Genomic DNA, 16,811 nt, shown 5'->3' on the forward strand with positions numbered 1-16,811 from the left:
TCCTGCAATCCGTCACCTTCAGTATTCTCATCTGCCAGGACCACCCCCACATCTCTGCTTTGACTCCAATGCCATTGTCCCCCAAATAGAAGAGGTGCCGACACAGTCATTTTCCGTGTTTAGCATCCAACCAATTGCATGTGTGCAATTCTATGTTGTGTGATGATTTTCTGGGTTTCAGATATATCCACGTCACGTGGACCGCGCGCCTTAAAGCTGTCCTATTTGTAGTGGTGTGAATTTAAGGGTGGTATTAAAGCAGCAATAGCAAGTCTATCACAGCTGGACACATTTCCATCAGTTAAACAGTGCTTCTCAAAATCCTTACTCTGAAAAAATGTCAACACAACTGCTTTTAAGGCATCATATAGCCCTTTAATATATAATTATAAGAAAAAATGAAATAATAATGCAAGTTCACTTTTAACATCATTTACAGATACTACATCTTTCCAGAAGTCAGTTAGGGGTAAATCATTAACTCTACTACATAATTTGAATTATTTTACTCAAAATCTTTCCTGTAACTGTCTTTTAAAAAAAAAATATATATAAATGTATTGCTCTCTTTGATGATGCAAAGCTGATGTTTGATGATGATGTTTTCCTGAAAGATGATGGTTTTGAAGATGCAAGGAATGCATCCGATGCCAGTAACATCATGCATAATAATGACTGAAAGCCAAACAGTAAAATGAAAAATAGAAGAATAGTATACAGACTGGTTTTCTTATCAATGCAATGAAGCTACGCAATTCTGCAGCATCTACAAGCGTCCTGTAATGGGATGCGGAACACAGACAATGCACTATGACACAAAGATGGTAGAGCAAATACACAGGCAATAACTACACCATTAAACAGGTGATGAAGCTACAAGGAAAGGGAAGGAACTGATCTGATGATGTCAGGTGAAGTAATAAAGCAGAAAAGAGGCATACGGGAAAAAAATAACACAAATAAATGAATTGATCATTCACATGGTTCAATAAAAACTTTTTCTCAGTTTGTTTACGCATACTCATTTCTTGGTATAAATGTTCCTTTTAAGCTTACAGAAACTACATTTGAAGTAGCATTACAAGTCCGATGTAAACTCTAAAGAGATGGGCATGCATGAATTCTCCACAGTCCAAACAAAAACGATGTAATACTGTGCTATAGTGGCATTTGTGCTTACACGATTTACTGCATTGTGATTGCATCCAGAGGATTCATATTCATTACTAAAGATTTTTATCCGATGATGTGCCAAGAATACACCACAGCATTTCAAGGATTTTTCCACATCCATGTGAGCTAGGTTTGTTATGACAAAGTATCATAACATTTAACAAAATATAGAATAATCAAACTGTCTGCCTTCTGCTATTCCCCAAACACGGTCAAAAGGTAGGCTACAGCCTTGTTATATTGAAAGAAAAGGCTTCACTATTTTGACTGGTATTGTATGCTGCAAATGAAAGAATCAATACAACATCCCCGCTCAAAATAACAAACAAAATGGCCGTCAGCACAGAACCAAATTATGGATGGAAGTGGATGCTGCACAAACCTTTACACTGTAAAACTTTCTAAAAGCAGTTTATAGAATTGTTTTAATGATATGAAGTAATGCTCACATTCTCCTGGCACAAACTAATACAGTACTTCCTTTTAAAGAGGGAAAAGCACACAATGTACCTGACCAACATGAAATAATTACAATAATGAAACGATGAAAGGCTTTTCGAGATAATGAGTAGGATTTGTCCATTTTCTTCTCTCTGAATGGGTAGTTTAAGGTTAATACCCTCCCACCAGTGAAGCAGAGCAGTGAGTTTCAATTACAGTGAGGCTACGTCGTATGTTTCATGTATGAGTGACCTCATTTGTTACACAATTTACCCTTAGCACATACCAGCTCAGGCAATTACCCCTCGTGGTTCCCTTTTTGTATGCATCATGACGTTGATATTTCTCATCCAAATTTGTGTTAAAAATTCAAACAAAAATAACAGGGCCGAGCCATACATGGAATAATAACCTTCTTCTGAATCGTCACGAGCAAAAACTCAGAAGTTTGCGTGCAGAATGCAAACAGATTTGGTAATGATGGTGCTAAAGCACAGACAGCCAAACAGCATTGTCTCGGTGGCTTTCGCCCCTCACGTTCTCAGCATTTATTTTTCATCACAACTTGTGTCTTGCGCGTTGTGTGTTTATTTAAATACAAGTCGACTTGCTTCTCTAAATTTAATCAAACTTTCATGATTCCCTGAAGACATGCCCGTGGGTGTACAGAATATACCTGTTTTTGAATGCATGTGACAAACTCTGTTCCTTTTATGGTATTTTTAGCAAACGTACTAAACGCCTAAATTTTTATGACAAACAGCACAAAGTTAATCTCCTGACAAAACCTATTACGTCAATAGAAGAAATACCTTGAAAAAACACTCTTTTTTTTCTCTTCAGTTCTCTTTCTTTGGATCTTTTTAAAAGATTTAATATGCAATGAAAAACAGTTGGGCAAATTCAGCTGCTGTCAAAAAGAGTCAAATAATGCACGGAAGAGCTGTTTACTGTTATAATGTGACTCACAAAACCATTTCCAAATAAATGTTGCAGCTGAATCCCATGAGTCCTACAGAGAAAACACAGCCGAGTGAGCCTACCCACCAACATCAAATATATCTGCCAAAAACCTGTGTCCAATTAAATCCTGTCTATATCTTCCAAGTTGTAAAAAAGTAACGCTGCGTGAAGCAAATGAAGAAAAAGAAAAAAGTAGGTGATTTGGCTTCACTTTCCAATTTAGTAAGAGACGACGGAATTGTTCAGCATCATTACCACCATTATATCACACACCTGAGTCCTGCTTGCCTTGTGATAAATAGTCCCAGCTTGGTGGAAATCCATTTTACAACAACAAGATTGTTGAACTCAAATGGCCTCAATCACTTCGGCTCAGCATACCGCAAGATGACGTTTTGCTTTCAGTGCTAGGAGTTGTTGTCACATTCCGATCATTTGCAGGCTACAAATACAGCAATACAATTCCCAGTCCAACCAAAATATGAAGAAAAAACCCTTAAATGCTACAGGAAAAACGACAGAAATCAAACTATCATCATGCATGACATAACAAAGAAAAATGCTTGACTCAGTGAGCATCACAAACATTTTACTGCGTAGATAGTGTTGTAAAAGGAATACTAAAAAAAAAAGCATTCTATGAAGTTGATTAATCGGACAGGTACATGTCATAAATGATCTATTCTAATTGTACAAAAATAAGTGAACCACATCGTGGAATGGTGTAGTTTGCACTTTGGCAAGCCCACAAAAGTGCGAGTAAAGCACATCATGTGATTTATTTCTGTTTACACAACTGTTGGTTCTCTTCATCTTCTGGTTCATTGACTTTGTTTACATGGACAGCCATAAATTGCATTGGGATCAGTCACATTAAGCAGACATTTCATAAAACATAAAATCCTGTTTTTTGTCAGATAAGAGCTTGATTAAAATAAGCAACCAGTGCAAAATGCAATAAACCTGATCGAGTATAAACTTTGTAGACTCATTTGCAAAGTTAATGCTGTCTGTAAAACCGCTACAAATGGTTTCTGACTTAAGAACGCATCAATGAATAGTATGATTTATATTTTGTCTAATAAATCCAATTCACAAACAATAAGCATTCAAAATGAATGAAACAAAAGTAAATAGTGTATTTATTTCTAGGTAAGTGGTGTGACATGCCTGAATGATGGACAAGCACCTGGAGCACAGTCATTTGCGGGTACATAGTGTGTAAACTCTGATATTGAGAATAAACTCCATCTCGCCTGAAGTCATAAATCACTACCACCAGCTGGATCTGCATTTAGGACAGTGCAGTCTGATGCAATGCACTCTTCCAGTCACTTGAAAATGGACGTAAACTGTCAAAATTGGATATAGCCAAAATATTCTAACCGTGTGTTAGAGTATATGACATACGGCACTGTTTGATCAAAGAAAGGAACACTGGCTCCTATGATGTAAGACTGATGCTAACAACTTGTAACCCCCCCACATATCTGAAACTGACCCAAGTAGAGCTTCCAGTGAGTGAATGAGGCAATGTTTGGTAATAACAAATGGGGAAAGAGATGAGGAACACAGGTTATGAGTTGAAAAACTTGTTGGTTGTGCATTAAAACTCATAAGGGGTGACACTAGTTCTACTTCGGTACAGGGGATCTATTCATTTCAGCAAATTTGAGAGAAAAAAGTGAAAACACCCCTAAGCTTTGGTTATAGTTATACCATATCAAATACTGAAATCGCATACCTGATTCAATAAAGTCTTGGTTGAAATTGTTCCAGGCCTCTTTGCTTTTCTCCAGGTTTTCCTCCATAACCTTGATATCGGCAAAGGGACAATTGCACTCAGGGAAGCGAGGAGAGCATCGGCACCAGCAGTCATTGCGGCGGCACAGCAACTCGCCCTCCGAGTTACATGCCACATAGCTGAGTGCTGCCTCCACAAAACGCCCACGCAGAAACTCTGGCAAGACATCTTGCAAGCCTAAAGGAATAATAAAGAGAAAAAGGACATAGTGTAAAGTATTGCTATATTTGCAGAGTTTACAGCAACTACACAATTATCGATAGTGGAAAAATAACATCCATCCACAAAGAGCACCATATTTATGAGAAGGCAACTTTGTGTTACAGCTCTAGTATTGGATCTCATTAACCCTTGTCCATTAGGAATGACAGTTTATTGTTTACCAATACTGCAATACAGTTTCAGAACATTACTATTTGCCGCCTGAAATCTTAATTTGTCGTCTAATTGCCGTTTAGTGTTTCAGATAAGAGTAGCTGTTTTTAGCCTTCTCATTTGATACCAGTGACTTTTCTGACATGTCTCTTAAACATACAATCTGAAAATTCCATGCATAAATTGATTTGCTTGCCCTGCAATTGGAGATAATGAGATCAGGGTCTCCCTGACATCCTGCCCCAAACCCTTGGGACAGGCTCCACCTCCAGGGTTGATTGTTTTAATAAATGCTAGCTGAGGCCAGGAGTCACAAACAAATGCCTAAGCTACCCGCAGTTTTCTTAATTGGCAGGCTTGTGTTAAACAACCTAGCATTTCCCAGCTTCCATTCTTATGAGTGTTTTAATGGAATTATGCAAAACGTGAATCCAAATTGTCATACCTGCACAGTCTAATTACTCAAATCAAAAGCCACTGTGTGATCCCAAAAGTGTATCATTGACTTTTGGAAACCAAAGTAGAGGCTTTCTGGTCTGATTTCCATAGCGTTCTTGTTGTTCCGCTAAACCTGTCTCTCTGTCTGCTAATCATCTATTTGTTTCGTCAACATGCAATCCTGCAGAGTCTTTCAATGAATATGCATGTCGCTTCTTCTTTGGTGCTCACTCGTTCGATAGCTTGGAAAAGAGATGTAATTAGTGACTTTTTTCTCCTCTGTTCTATGTCTTGGCAGGTGCAACTGCTGTGTGTGTGTGTGTGTGTGTGTGTGTGTGTGTGTGTGTGTGTGTGTGTGTGTGTGTGTGTGTGTGTGTGTGTGTGTGTGTGTGTGTGTGTTTGTGGCTTCAAAATCTAATGTGCCTGTGTTTGTAAATCTGGCAGGTTTCTTCAGTATCTTGCTGTGTGGTTTGTACGTTTGCTGCTTTGATCCTAGCTTTCCTCACTTCTATGACAGTAAGCAATTTCCTTCTCTGTTATGCTGATAGACGTCAGAACACTCTAGTTTCAATCCTGCAAACAGCAGCATATCAAGTAAAATGTGATGTAAGAAGGTCTAAAGTGCGTGCACATCATGTAAGGCACAATGTAAGATCTAAATTGAAAGAAGAATAAAAAAAAGAATCATTTTTCACAGCTTGAAGACTGCCAGATTACCAAATGTCGCTATCAAGTACTACAGAAACTCAAATTATATAGAATAAGTGCTTGCTATATATTGTAACAATATATTTACTCTTTTATTGTCTTCATTTTCTTATTTATTTAAACGAATAAGAATATTTCTAAAAGTCAATTTGACTTTAAACAGCGACCAAATGTCGCTATCAAATACTACAGAAACTCAAATTATATAGAATAAGTGCTTGCTATATATTGTAACAATATATTTACTCTTTTATTGTCTTCATTTTCTTATTTATTTAAACGAATAAGAATATTTCTTAAAGTCAATTTGACTTTAAACAGTTTAAAAATATTAAAAAAAAACGTTTAAAAGCACATGAAAGTATCTAAAAATTAAATAAAAGTTCATAAAATCCTTGTGTGGATATTGTAATAATCTATGTTCTCTACTTCGCGGATTTTCACCTATCGCGGGTTGGCGTGGAACCAACTAACCGTGATAAACGAGGGATTAATGTATTGCAAACAATGGTTTAATACATATATTAAATACATAGTAAAAACAGAGCCCAAAAGGAGTCATGCAAAGCAGAGGATGGACATATCTTTCAGTACAGCAAGGTGTACTGTGTTTTTGATAAACAAAAATATCACATGAGGTAGAAATAAAATACAAACAATATTTAATCAGCCCTGCAGTCCAACTGTCAGCTACTCAATTCTACAGGTCATAACACAAATTACTAAGATCCCTGGAGCCATATAGCATTATGTTGAGTGTATTTATGAAAAATATTGATATAGTTTTTATTTAAAAAACTGGTGCATAATAGCAGTACTTTTTAGTCTTCATCTACCTGCAACAAGAGACTCCTGTGTGATTGGCTGTGAGTGATTGTGATGGAGAAGCTGCAATCACTGTGATCATTTTAATTGTCAATTTGTCCAACCACCTTAGCGCAAAGTGCAAAAACACAAAAATAGTTTTAGGTTTATGTAAAAATATGCCTTAATTAAATCCACATCATAAGTATTTATTCAGAAATCTGGAAAAAAAACAACCTTGTATAACTGGACTTTGATGCATGTTCATTAAAAGTTCATTATGGACATTATGCTCATCCATATTATGCAGTTTACTTTATGTTGTGGCAGTAGAGCTTAGTGAAAAATGAAACCTTTTTTTTTCTCTGCAACTCGCTGTTGCCATCTATTTCACACACACGACCCTCACTGTCTATCTGTTGACCTGCAGGAGTGACTGCACTTTTCATTTTCAGCAATTTGAAGCTACTTAGCCGCCCCCTGTGACCACAATTTCTCTTGTATGAGTGTGTGTGTCTTGTTGTGTATTGACACATTCATATTACACTTGGTTTTCATGTTGCCCCACAGCGTGGGAGGACGCAGGAAGGTATAGGGGCAATGGCAGCCCAGTACAATCCTGTGCATATTTTGCACTAGTTGCTAAGCAACTGAACAAGAAAGTAGCCTGGTGTCGTTTCTGGCTATTTTGGATGTAAAGTAGACGGCAGCATTTGTCCCAGAGACCTGATTCTGGGAAATCACAATTAAATATTTGCCTCCATTTTATCAGTCATTTATGGTACAACTCAGGCAAAATCATTTGCTCTTGTCTCTCTACAATCAATCCTCCTCCGCCTTGCCGTTTGAATGAGTCTGTGGCACTACCCACACACAATGAATGAATTGGACAACAGTCTACTGCACAGTGTTAAGTGTATTGTGAAAAGTCCTTCAATGTGTGTTGTTATGCCAGTATTGGTACAAGGCACAACACAAAGCCCAGGCTTAGCTTTAAGAAGAGTGTTTGGTACCCAAGAACCATGTCCTCACTCTTGAGTTTCCGGATTTGGTTGTTCATTACAACCTGGTGGCAGAATTGCGGCACAAATGCAGACACACACAAAGGGTCTTGGTACAAAAAAAAGAAATGTTCATTTTCCTGGGTTGTTTTGTCTCAATGCTTAGAGATTTGATGTTTTCGTGAAAAACGAACAATGAGATTACAGGAATAAACGGGCCTTCGTTGGTGTATTGGCTTTTGGCATTTCATTTGAAATGGCAATTTCCCTTTGGTCCAAGGTGTTGTGTCCCTCAACCTCTCAACTTTTCTCACATCCTTTGCATTCAGCACTTAAATACTCTAATGCAAGACAAGACAGCGATAAGAAATAGCCGACCTTTCGTCCTGCTTTGTTGTTCACGGTGACAGGTGGCATACAGAGGTTTTGCACAGGTTGAAGTCTGACCAAGAACTAAAAAAGAGCGCCTTACAGACCTCTCACCCTGCAGCACCTCAATCTTGTCATTGCTCAACCAGGCAGTTGATGGATTTCCTACAGAGATCTAAAATTGTGCATAGTGTGCTTTGGGTGCAGACATGTCATACGACCACCAATCAGCTGGAGGCAAGAGTTTTATTTCAGTCCTAAAGATGATGCCTTCAGATCCATTTTATGGCTGAAATGCTGAAATGATTTATGTAGAATGTTTATGGTATACAGTATGTGTTTATATTTAGTTAAAGAAGGAGATCTGATTTAATTTTACTCAAAATGACAGTTCTATGTTGATATGAAGGTCAAGACCAAAATCCTTTTTCACAGCGTTAAATATATTTTACAAAACATACAGTCCTTAAAGGGGAAGACAGGTTAAAAATGTTCTTTATAATACATTCTACTGTATCCTGTTGCACGAGTCTAAATCGTGTATTCTGATTAATATCTCATTTGTAGACAATGAATTTAGCTGAAAAAATCATCTCAGAGGGTAAAAATGTTCCCGTGTACTGCCGCTTGCATTTGACTAAAAGTGACACCACAGTGCCTACACGCTCAGCTTGCCAATGTCACATGACCAAACCCGGAAAATAGGTGAGCCAAGATGGGCATTAACTGAGCTTTTAGTTGACGGAAAAATGACTGCAACCCTAGATAAAAATAGGATGATTTTTCTGTTAATTCACATTTCATAAACATAATAATAATAAGAATATTTTTTTAAACTAATGAGGGAACCATAGAATATTTTTAACTAGACTTCCCCTTTAAGAGCGTTGATATGAAAGATACTCTAAAAATGCATATCGTCTATCTAATCATCTACACATCCATCCATTTATACATCCTAGATCAAAGAACTGCGAGAACAAATATAGGAAAAAAAAAGACTGATTGTTCTGAACCAACTCCACAGTCTAGTACTTTCATTAGTGATTAGAGAGCCAGTGGTAGTACACCAAAGCAACAGTGTTCAATTCACTTGAACATACATACACACACACACACATACACACACACACACACGCACACACACACACACACACACACACACACACACACACACACACACACACACACTCACACAAACCCTCCAGGTTTACAACAAATAGGCATACAATCAGAGTCGAGGATCAAAAAAAAAAAAGTGGGAACAATGGTGTGGGAGCATACAGGGAAAATAAAAATACAAAGACAATGTTCTTTTATTTGCCTGGAGAGAGTGCAGAAAAAAAATCTATATATTTTTTCACCCCCCCACAACATGGTGGAACACTGATTGTCTTTCTTTTGTCTTTTTATAATTTATTAGTAGGGCAGAGATTGTATCGTGTCATGTTCATCCTGTTTCAAATTCGAGGATTGAAAATTAAAATACAGCTACAGAGGTCAATATTCATTCTCTGTATTTACAGTAGTTCTGTATTTGTGTGTAGGGGGGGCATCCACCTTAAGTGCTCTAAGGGTGTACTTTCATTTTCACCTCACTGTTTCCTCGAATTCACTCCTGATAATTAGAATTGTCTGTTATTTTTTTTTTACAAGGTCTGAGAAGAATTATAAGGCGCTAATGTACTGTGCATTTATGTTTTTGTTGGAGCGTTTTTGTAATATTGTGGAATATTTTTCTACTCGCATGAAAATGTCAGAACACGACATTAGACATTAACATTAGGCTATGCGCCTGATTGCATTCAATATTAAGAAATGATACAAGTGATATTAGGAACCCATTTGTTAAATCGAAACTTTTCCAAATATAAGTTCTCTAATGGTTCTCTGTGTGACTATTTGAGAGCAGAATCGTTAATCAACATGAATAATTGATTTTCTGGTCGTTTGTTTATGGATGGTTTTGTTCTTTTAATGCAAAAATCAGAAATCTATCATTTTTGTCCCCCAAAATTAATTAATATATATATATACAGTATATATACTGTGTGTGTGTGTGTGTGTGTGTGTGTGTGTGTGTGTGTGTGTGTGTGGATATATATATATGCTACAAATGCAAGAAATCATCTCTTATTATAGTATAGACCACCAAAGCAGGTGAAGCAGGTTACTATGGCAAAAATAGACATGCAGTCATTCATACTAAATTGTGATTGTACCATCCAAATAATGAGGTACGTATATTCGTGGTTGGGAACATGTGTAATTTTTTTTAGAGTTGCTGCAAAAAGATCAGAGCTACTAAAATATTGATAAATAGCAGAACTAATGTAAATTTCCTCATGCCAACAGTTAACTCACAAATTTGTTCTGCTTGTGTTTTATAAATGAGATCCAATGTATTTATATTTCTTGTACCTGTTAACAACATTTATCTCAAACCATGTTGGCAATATTGGTAGCAAAAAAAAATAAAAACACTATGATGAAATGTGTTACACATATTTAAACCTACGTTATATCACTCCACTTAATCACAGTGCAAGCCAACAAAAAGCAGTTCAATGACAAATAATAGTGATTTCATATATTGTGTTGCATTTCCTTTGAGCTTAAGCAACAGACAAACCCTAACCCAGCAAGACAAATATTTTGCCTCTTCCACTAAATTATTAAACTCAAAATACAAAACAGTTCTTTATTTTCTAATTTATTTTATACAAAACAGAAAATATTTATGATGTTGTCTTTCATCCACATGTTCTTTGGTACTTAATGAATCTCTTCCTCAAACAATGATCAGCCCCTTAGTCACAGACAATTTTGAATTACAAGTACAGCAAAAAAAATATTCTGCAAAGAGCAACCCAAAATCAAATTTAAGATGATAAATATAGTTTAGGTAAGAATAGCAAAAAAGTCTATATATTTATAAAAATTCAAGCTGTTGATAATTAATAAATAAATAAATAAATAAATGGTTGAATGAAAAGATGAATGAATGGATGAATGGATGGATGGATGGATGAATGAATGAACGAACGAATGCTCTATATGTCAGGGGTCACCAACTGTTTTTATCAAAGGGTCAGAATTTTACCAGATAGTCACCTCAGGGAAATCTTATTTTGGCACAACTAATGAATTCATATTATTTGATGTTTACAAGGCATGTTTATCCTTTTTGAGTCAGACTTTTCAATTTTCTTTTATCCTTATGCTTATCGAACGGGCAGGATTAGATGGTTGGGCGGCTGGGCCGTATTGGGCCCGGGGGCCACCAGTTGATGATAACTGCTCTATGTGTAACTTGAGGGGTTGGAACAGGGTCAGTGTGACAGGACACAGTCCATCTTCAGCCTGCTAAGATACCAGATTGCCCATGAGCCAGCGAGCCAGCGAAGCAGAACAGACATATGAACTACTGCAGCGTAAAGTGTATGGATTGGGCACGATGGGAATGCTGCAAGTTGGTGGATGGAGGTATGAAAGTGGCAAATGTATGTGCCTCTAAGTCAGTTTAGGAAGCAAAATAGGTTGTCCCTTTCGTGGACTTTGGTGACACGGAAGTTGAGCGTTTTCTCATGAATTTAAAATGAATAGAGGTGAAGGGTTTGTTTACTTGAGGGTGGGCCAGTGCAATATGCAAACCATACCTTTTAGATGAATCTTATTTTCTGGACTGTGCACCAACACAGAGCTAACTGAATCCAAGCTGTCATAGTTACTGCAGCCGAGAGGACCGGTCCTTGTTTCAGTCACCTAGGAAACAGAAGGAAAAGCTCGATTTATCACATAAAGAGAAACCATATGTGAACTCGTAAATGCATGCTATCATTTTATCAACAGCAACAAAATACATGCATTTACTTCTGTATTGACATTGAAAAATAAAAAAGTAGTTTTTTTTTTTTTTTTTACTGAAAACTGGCTGAAGTACCAATTATTGCATTGGCCTTTGGTTGGATACTACCATGAAGATGTGAGGTAAAGGATAAGCTTAAATATGGTTGTTCGTCTCTGTGTGCCCTGCGATTGGCTGGCAAACAGTTCAGGGTGTCCCCCGCCTACTGCCCGTTGACAGCTGGGATGCGCTCCAGCATATCCGCGATCCCCGTGGGGACAAAGCGGTACAGAAAATGGATGGATGAACGGATTTTATACAACACGTCTAATCCTTTTTGGCTAGACACACAAAGAAATACATCAATAAAATGTACATGCAGTATATTATTATATACATGTATATTGCATCCCTGAAGGTATTCACCACACTTTTTTTTCACATTTTGTTACATTACAGTCATATTTCCAAATTTAAAAAAATTCCTTCCTAAACATCATACGACACTCCTTAATGTTGACATGAAACGTGTTTGGTTTTATCTTTACTATAAATACAGTATAAAGTAAAATATAAACAGCTAAAATAACGTGCTTGCACAAGTTTGCACATCCTCTCATATTTGATGATTCTGTGGTTTTCCGAACGAACGGATTACATTCATAGTATTTCTGATAAACCTCTCCTTGGTTGTTTTGCTTCACCTTGAGATGCCTTCTGCAATTCTCTTTCCTAAATATACAGGGATGCTGCTTGTGGAGCCTCTTGAACTGTTTTTTTTTTTTTTTGCTGCCTTAGTTCTGATTGAAGAATCGATCATCAATAAGACTGCTGTGTTGCCATCACATCTTAGAGGGGAATGAGAATTGGAAATTTGAAGTGGTCACTATTGTTACAATGCTGAGTGATTCTGAAATTCAGTGTGACACACCAACTACAATAAACAATCAGGGGGTGGAAAATGTATTGGCAAGGATGATTGTTAGAACAGATAATCTATATAAGACCCATTTATTATGTTTTCTTAATTTTAGGTCTAAATAATTATTGAAACCACATTTATGCCCGCCACACGCACGCACACATTCACACAAAACCAGTCAACTACCGTGCTGTCCTTCCACAGAAAGATCACAGTGAATGTATCATATCATGATAATCATATATCATGTCATATCATATCAAGATTATCATAACCAGCATACACACACACACACACACACACAAACACACACACACACACACACACACACACACACACATGCGCACACACGCACACACACACAGTCACCTCCAAAATCAATAAAGCCAATAACAGACTTGCTAGCAAAAATATTGAAGTGAGAAATGGGCTTGTGTTTATCTTGAATCTAAAATTCAGATTTGGGTAAATGCTCCATGCAACATTTACGGTGTGTGAATTATAATGCATCATAGAAATAAGTGAAGCAGATGTGCACAGCTCCCAGGCAAGGCCTTTGAGAGGACACAGAGCATGTGTGAATGTGATGAAGCCATCTGAGAGCAAATAAAAAACTGCTTTTGTTTCAATACTACACAGCAGCAGTTGTGTTCCATGTGCTGGTTTGTGGACAAATGACTGAGTGACTGATGTGAGCTGAACAGGCTTCATCTCTTTTATTTACTGTTAACATGGTGGTTTTGTTTTACTGTTTTGAACAAACCATAATCTACTATAGCATGCATACGGACATTTGAATATAGCATTTATAAAACAAAACAAATAAATTTACTTTCAGTATAAGTTTTATTAAAATAAAATAAAAGAATATTGTTCCTTGAAGAGTTTCATAATTTATTGGTTACAAATGTACAAATAGTCATTTTGCAAAAGTACAAATAGTTATTTGAAAAGCTGTCAATTGGTATAAAATTGTACACTAGCTTGACAGACAATATTGTTTTGATGATTTAAAAGCAAAGAAGCTATGGTCAATAGAAAATGAGAATAAAAAACTTTATAGAGCCAAGTATTTGCATGGATAATTGTCATGTTGTACCACTTGTGTCTCTTATTGATGTATTTGCAGTTGGCAAATTATGCATTGATGCTACAAATTGGTTGCTTTACTTTTTCAATTGAAACACTGACATTGTTAATCATAATTTTAAATGTTCCCACTGCTTCGTTTTTAGATCGCATGCTGTTTGAAGATATTTAGTGTTGCACTTAATGTAAAAAAAAAAAATGCAATAAATCTACAAGTGATTAGCTGAGGTTAAATCAGCAGGGGTTGTTAATGTTATGCCAAATGTTTATTTTATTTTAAGAACATCCCCGTACATTCTTCATCCACCTACTATTGATCCATTATGAATAAATGGTGCCAAAAAATGGCACCAAAACAGAAACAGCTGTCACACACACACACACGCACGCACGCACGCACGCACGCGCGCGCACACACACACACACACACACACACACACACACACACACACACACACACACACACACACACACACACACACACACACATACACACACACATACACACACATACAAACATACATACAAACAGGTAAAGAATCATTAGAGACCTGTAGGGAACAAATATTCATATCCATATGCCTCCATTTTCCGGCTGTGGTTTATTTTAATGTTTAAAGTTTCACTCCTGACTCTCACTAGCTGTGTTGCAGCCACTCATTGCCCACAGACATACGTGGACACAAGTCAAGTACATCTCACTCAGCGTTGCCTCCTCCTGGGTGACAAAATTTGGCATAAAACACCACAGCAGGTGGCTTGCATAGCAGAGATCATTATTTGTTAGAGATATGTAAAGGATGCTCTGGCTCATTAATGTGTGAATTTGTTCTGGCGGTTGTGCAAGTTTCTTGGCTGTAAAAGAACATCTATGTATGCAGCTGAATTTTATTCACGTTTGGATTCATTTAACTATCGGCAGGTTAAAGTTTTCCTTTTTCCTTAAGATATATATATGTATAACCTTACTACAAAAAAATGACAAATGATATACATATTGTATCAGTATCTTGACAGCTCCTATCATGATGAAATGTCTATGGTGCAACAACTATTGATTATTGTTTGCGTTACTTAGTTGCTGAGAAGCTTCACATTTTGTGTACATAGCCAGTTTTGTACTGTGTTTTTCAACAACCAACACTGCCAGCAAAAATCTGTTGTTTTGCCCCTGACGTGACTGAAGTGATCTGAGGCAGGGTAACACTAAGCGAATCGATCAATCTAGAAAACAACTTCTGTCGAGCTGATCCCATTTTGTGTCTCTACATTAGTCTGGCTGTCCGGTAGCATGCTCACCGTACTTAGGCTCTGTCTGTTCCTTCGGTTTCAAGACATTGACGAAATAAATGTGTTAAAGAAATTTACACTTTTAGTCCCTCTTGAAATTTGCTGTCGGAAAATTGTGAGGCATTAAGCAAGGTTTATATCCCTGTTTTTGGATCAAGTTGGAGCTTTATAATGGTGTTTTTACACCAATGTTCAAGTCTATAAATTCCAATAGAGCAGTTAAACAAGGCATAGGATTAACTGCATTGAAAATGAATGGATGGACAAAGAGTACCTGTCATTTTGTAACTTTCAAGGTTCAAAACCTTTTAATCAAGCTTTAAATGATCCAGTTATGTCTTTATTATTCATGTGAATTTATGGTGAACTTTTAAACAACTAATGTTTGAACACAAACAATGCAGCAACACATGCAAACAGCATATACCAATAATAACAGCCTGCAATTATTTATGCACTACAAAAAACATAAACATAACATAAAATTATGATGCATAAATTGTTTACTTTTTATTATTTCATTATTTTATTACTGTATGTTTCTAGAGTTACCAATGTGGTCACGTAATATAGTGAGATCCTAAAGACAACCATTGTTTTTATTTCCTTGCATCTTCACTTTTGAGATATTTCACATCTTGGCACAGTACTGTGAAGTCAACATCATTGATGGTAAATAACCGTGCAGCAGTTAGCTACTGTTGGTCCCACGGAAAGGGTGAGTGAGCATCAAATAGATTACCTTAATTGCTGAAGTGGCGATCTGGAGGTGGTGCAGTCTCCTTAGAGTGCTTTCCCGATCTGTGAAGTATGAAGCAGCAAGCTGATGGAGCAGCTCCAGGGACACCACAGTGCTGTTGCTATTGCCTTCTGACTTCTTATTCAGCTTTTGCTTGTCCAAGAAAATAGTCAATGACTCCTCCCCTGAGGATGAAACAATTAGTCTGACTTATTAAAAGTAAGAAATAAAACAATTTTCATGATGTATTTCTGTTATCTACAGATTTCCTTTAAACACATCAACACAGATCAAACAAACAGAAAAGAGGAAAACTATAAAACTTCTCTCAACTTGTTATCAAATAAAGTATATTTTGGACACAAGGTGGAGTTGAAGGAGATACAGAAATTGCTAAACCTTATGACTGACAATGGCCTGAGAAAATATATTACCCGACTTGATGCAGAAAAAAAAGAACGTTTACATCACATGGCGGGCGGCTCGGTGGCGCACTGGGTAGCACGTCCGCCTCACAGTTAGAAGGGTGCAGGTTCGATTCCAACTCCCTGTGTGGAGTTTGCACGTTCTCCCTGTGTCCGCGTGGGTTTTCTCCGGGGACTCGGATTTCCTCCCACCTCCCAAAAACAGGCTTGGTAGGCTGATCGAGCACTCCAAATTGTCCCTAGATGTGAGTGTGAGTGTGGATGGTTGTTTGTCTCTGTGTGCCCTGCGATTGGCTGGCAACCAGTTCAGGGTGTCCCCCGCCTACTGCCCGATGATGGCTGGGATAGGCTCCAGCACGCTCGCCACCCCCGTGGGGACTAAGTGGTTCAGAAAATGGATGGATGGACATCACAAGACAGGCA

At 37.3% G+C, this 16,811-nt stretch overlaps 1 protein-coding gene across 7 annotated transcripts in view; it reads right to left on the bottom strand.

Annotated features, from left to right (window-relative positions):
- Window positions 1–16,811, bottom strand: part of brinp2 (bone morphogenetic protein/retinoic acid inducible neural-specific 2) — a 77,806-nt gene that overhangs the window by 11,871 nt on the left and 49,124 nt on the right. For all 7 annotated transcript variants that reach the window (XM_085930575.1, XM_085930574.1, XM_085930573.1 and 4 more), the window contains 3 exons: window positions 15,967–16,148; window positions 11,736–11,841; window positions 4,322–4,558 (listed from right to left, as the gene is read on the bottom strand). In XM_085930575.1, coding sequence (XP_085786701.1) covers window positions 4,322–4,558; window positions 11,736–11,841; window positions 15,967–16,148 — 525 coding nt within the window. The remainder of the gene's footprint in view (window positions 1–4,321; window positions 4,559–11,735; window positions 11,842–15,966; window positions 16,149–16,811) is intronic.

The sequence above is a fragment of the Syngnathus leptorhynchus genome, chromosome 14 (assembly GCF_054491065.1).
Source record: "Syngnathus leptorhynchus isolate UIUO chromosome 14, UIUO_Slep, whole genome shotgun sequence".
NCBI lineage: Eukaryota > Metazoa > Chordata > Actinopteri > Syngnathiformes > Syngnathidae > Syngnathus > Syngnathus leptorhynchus.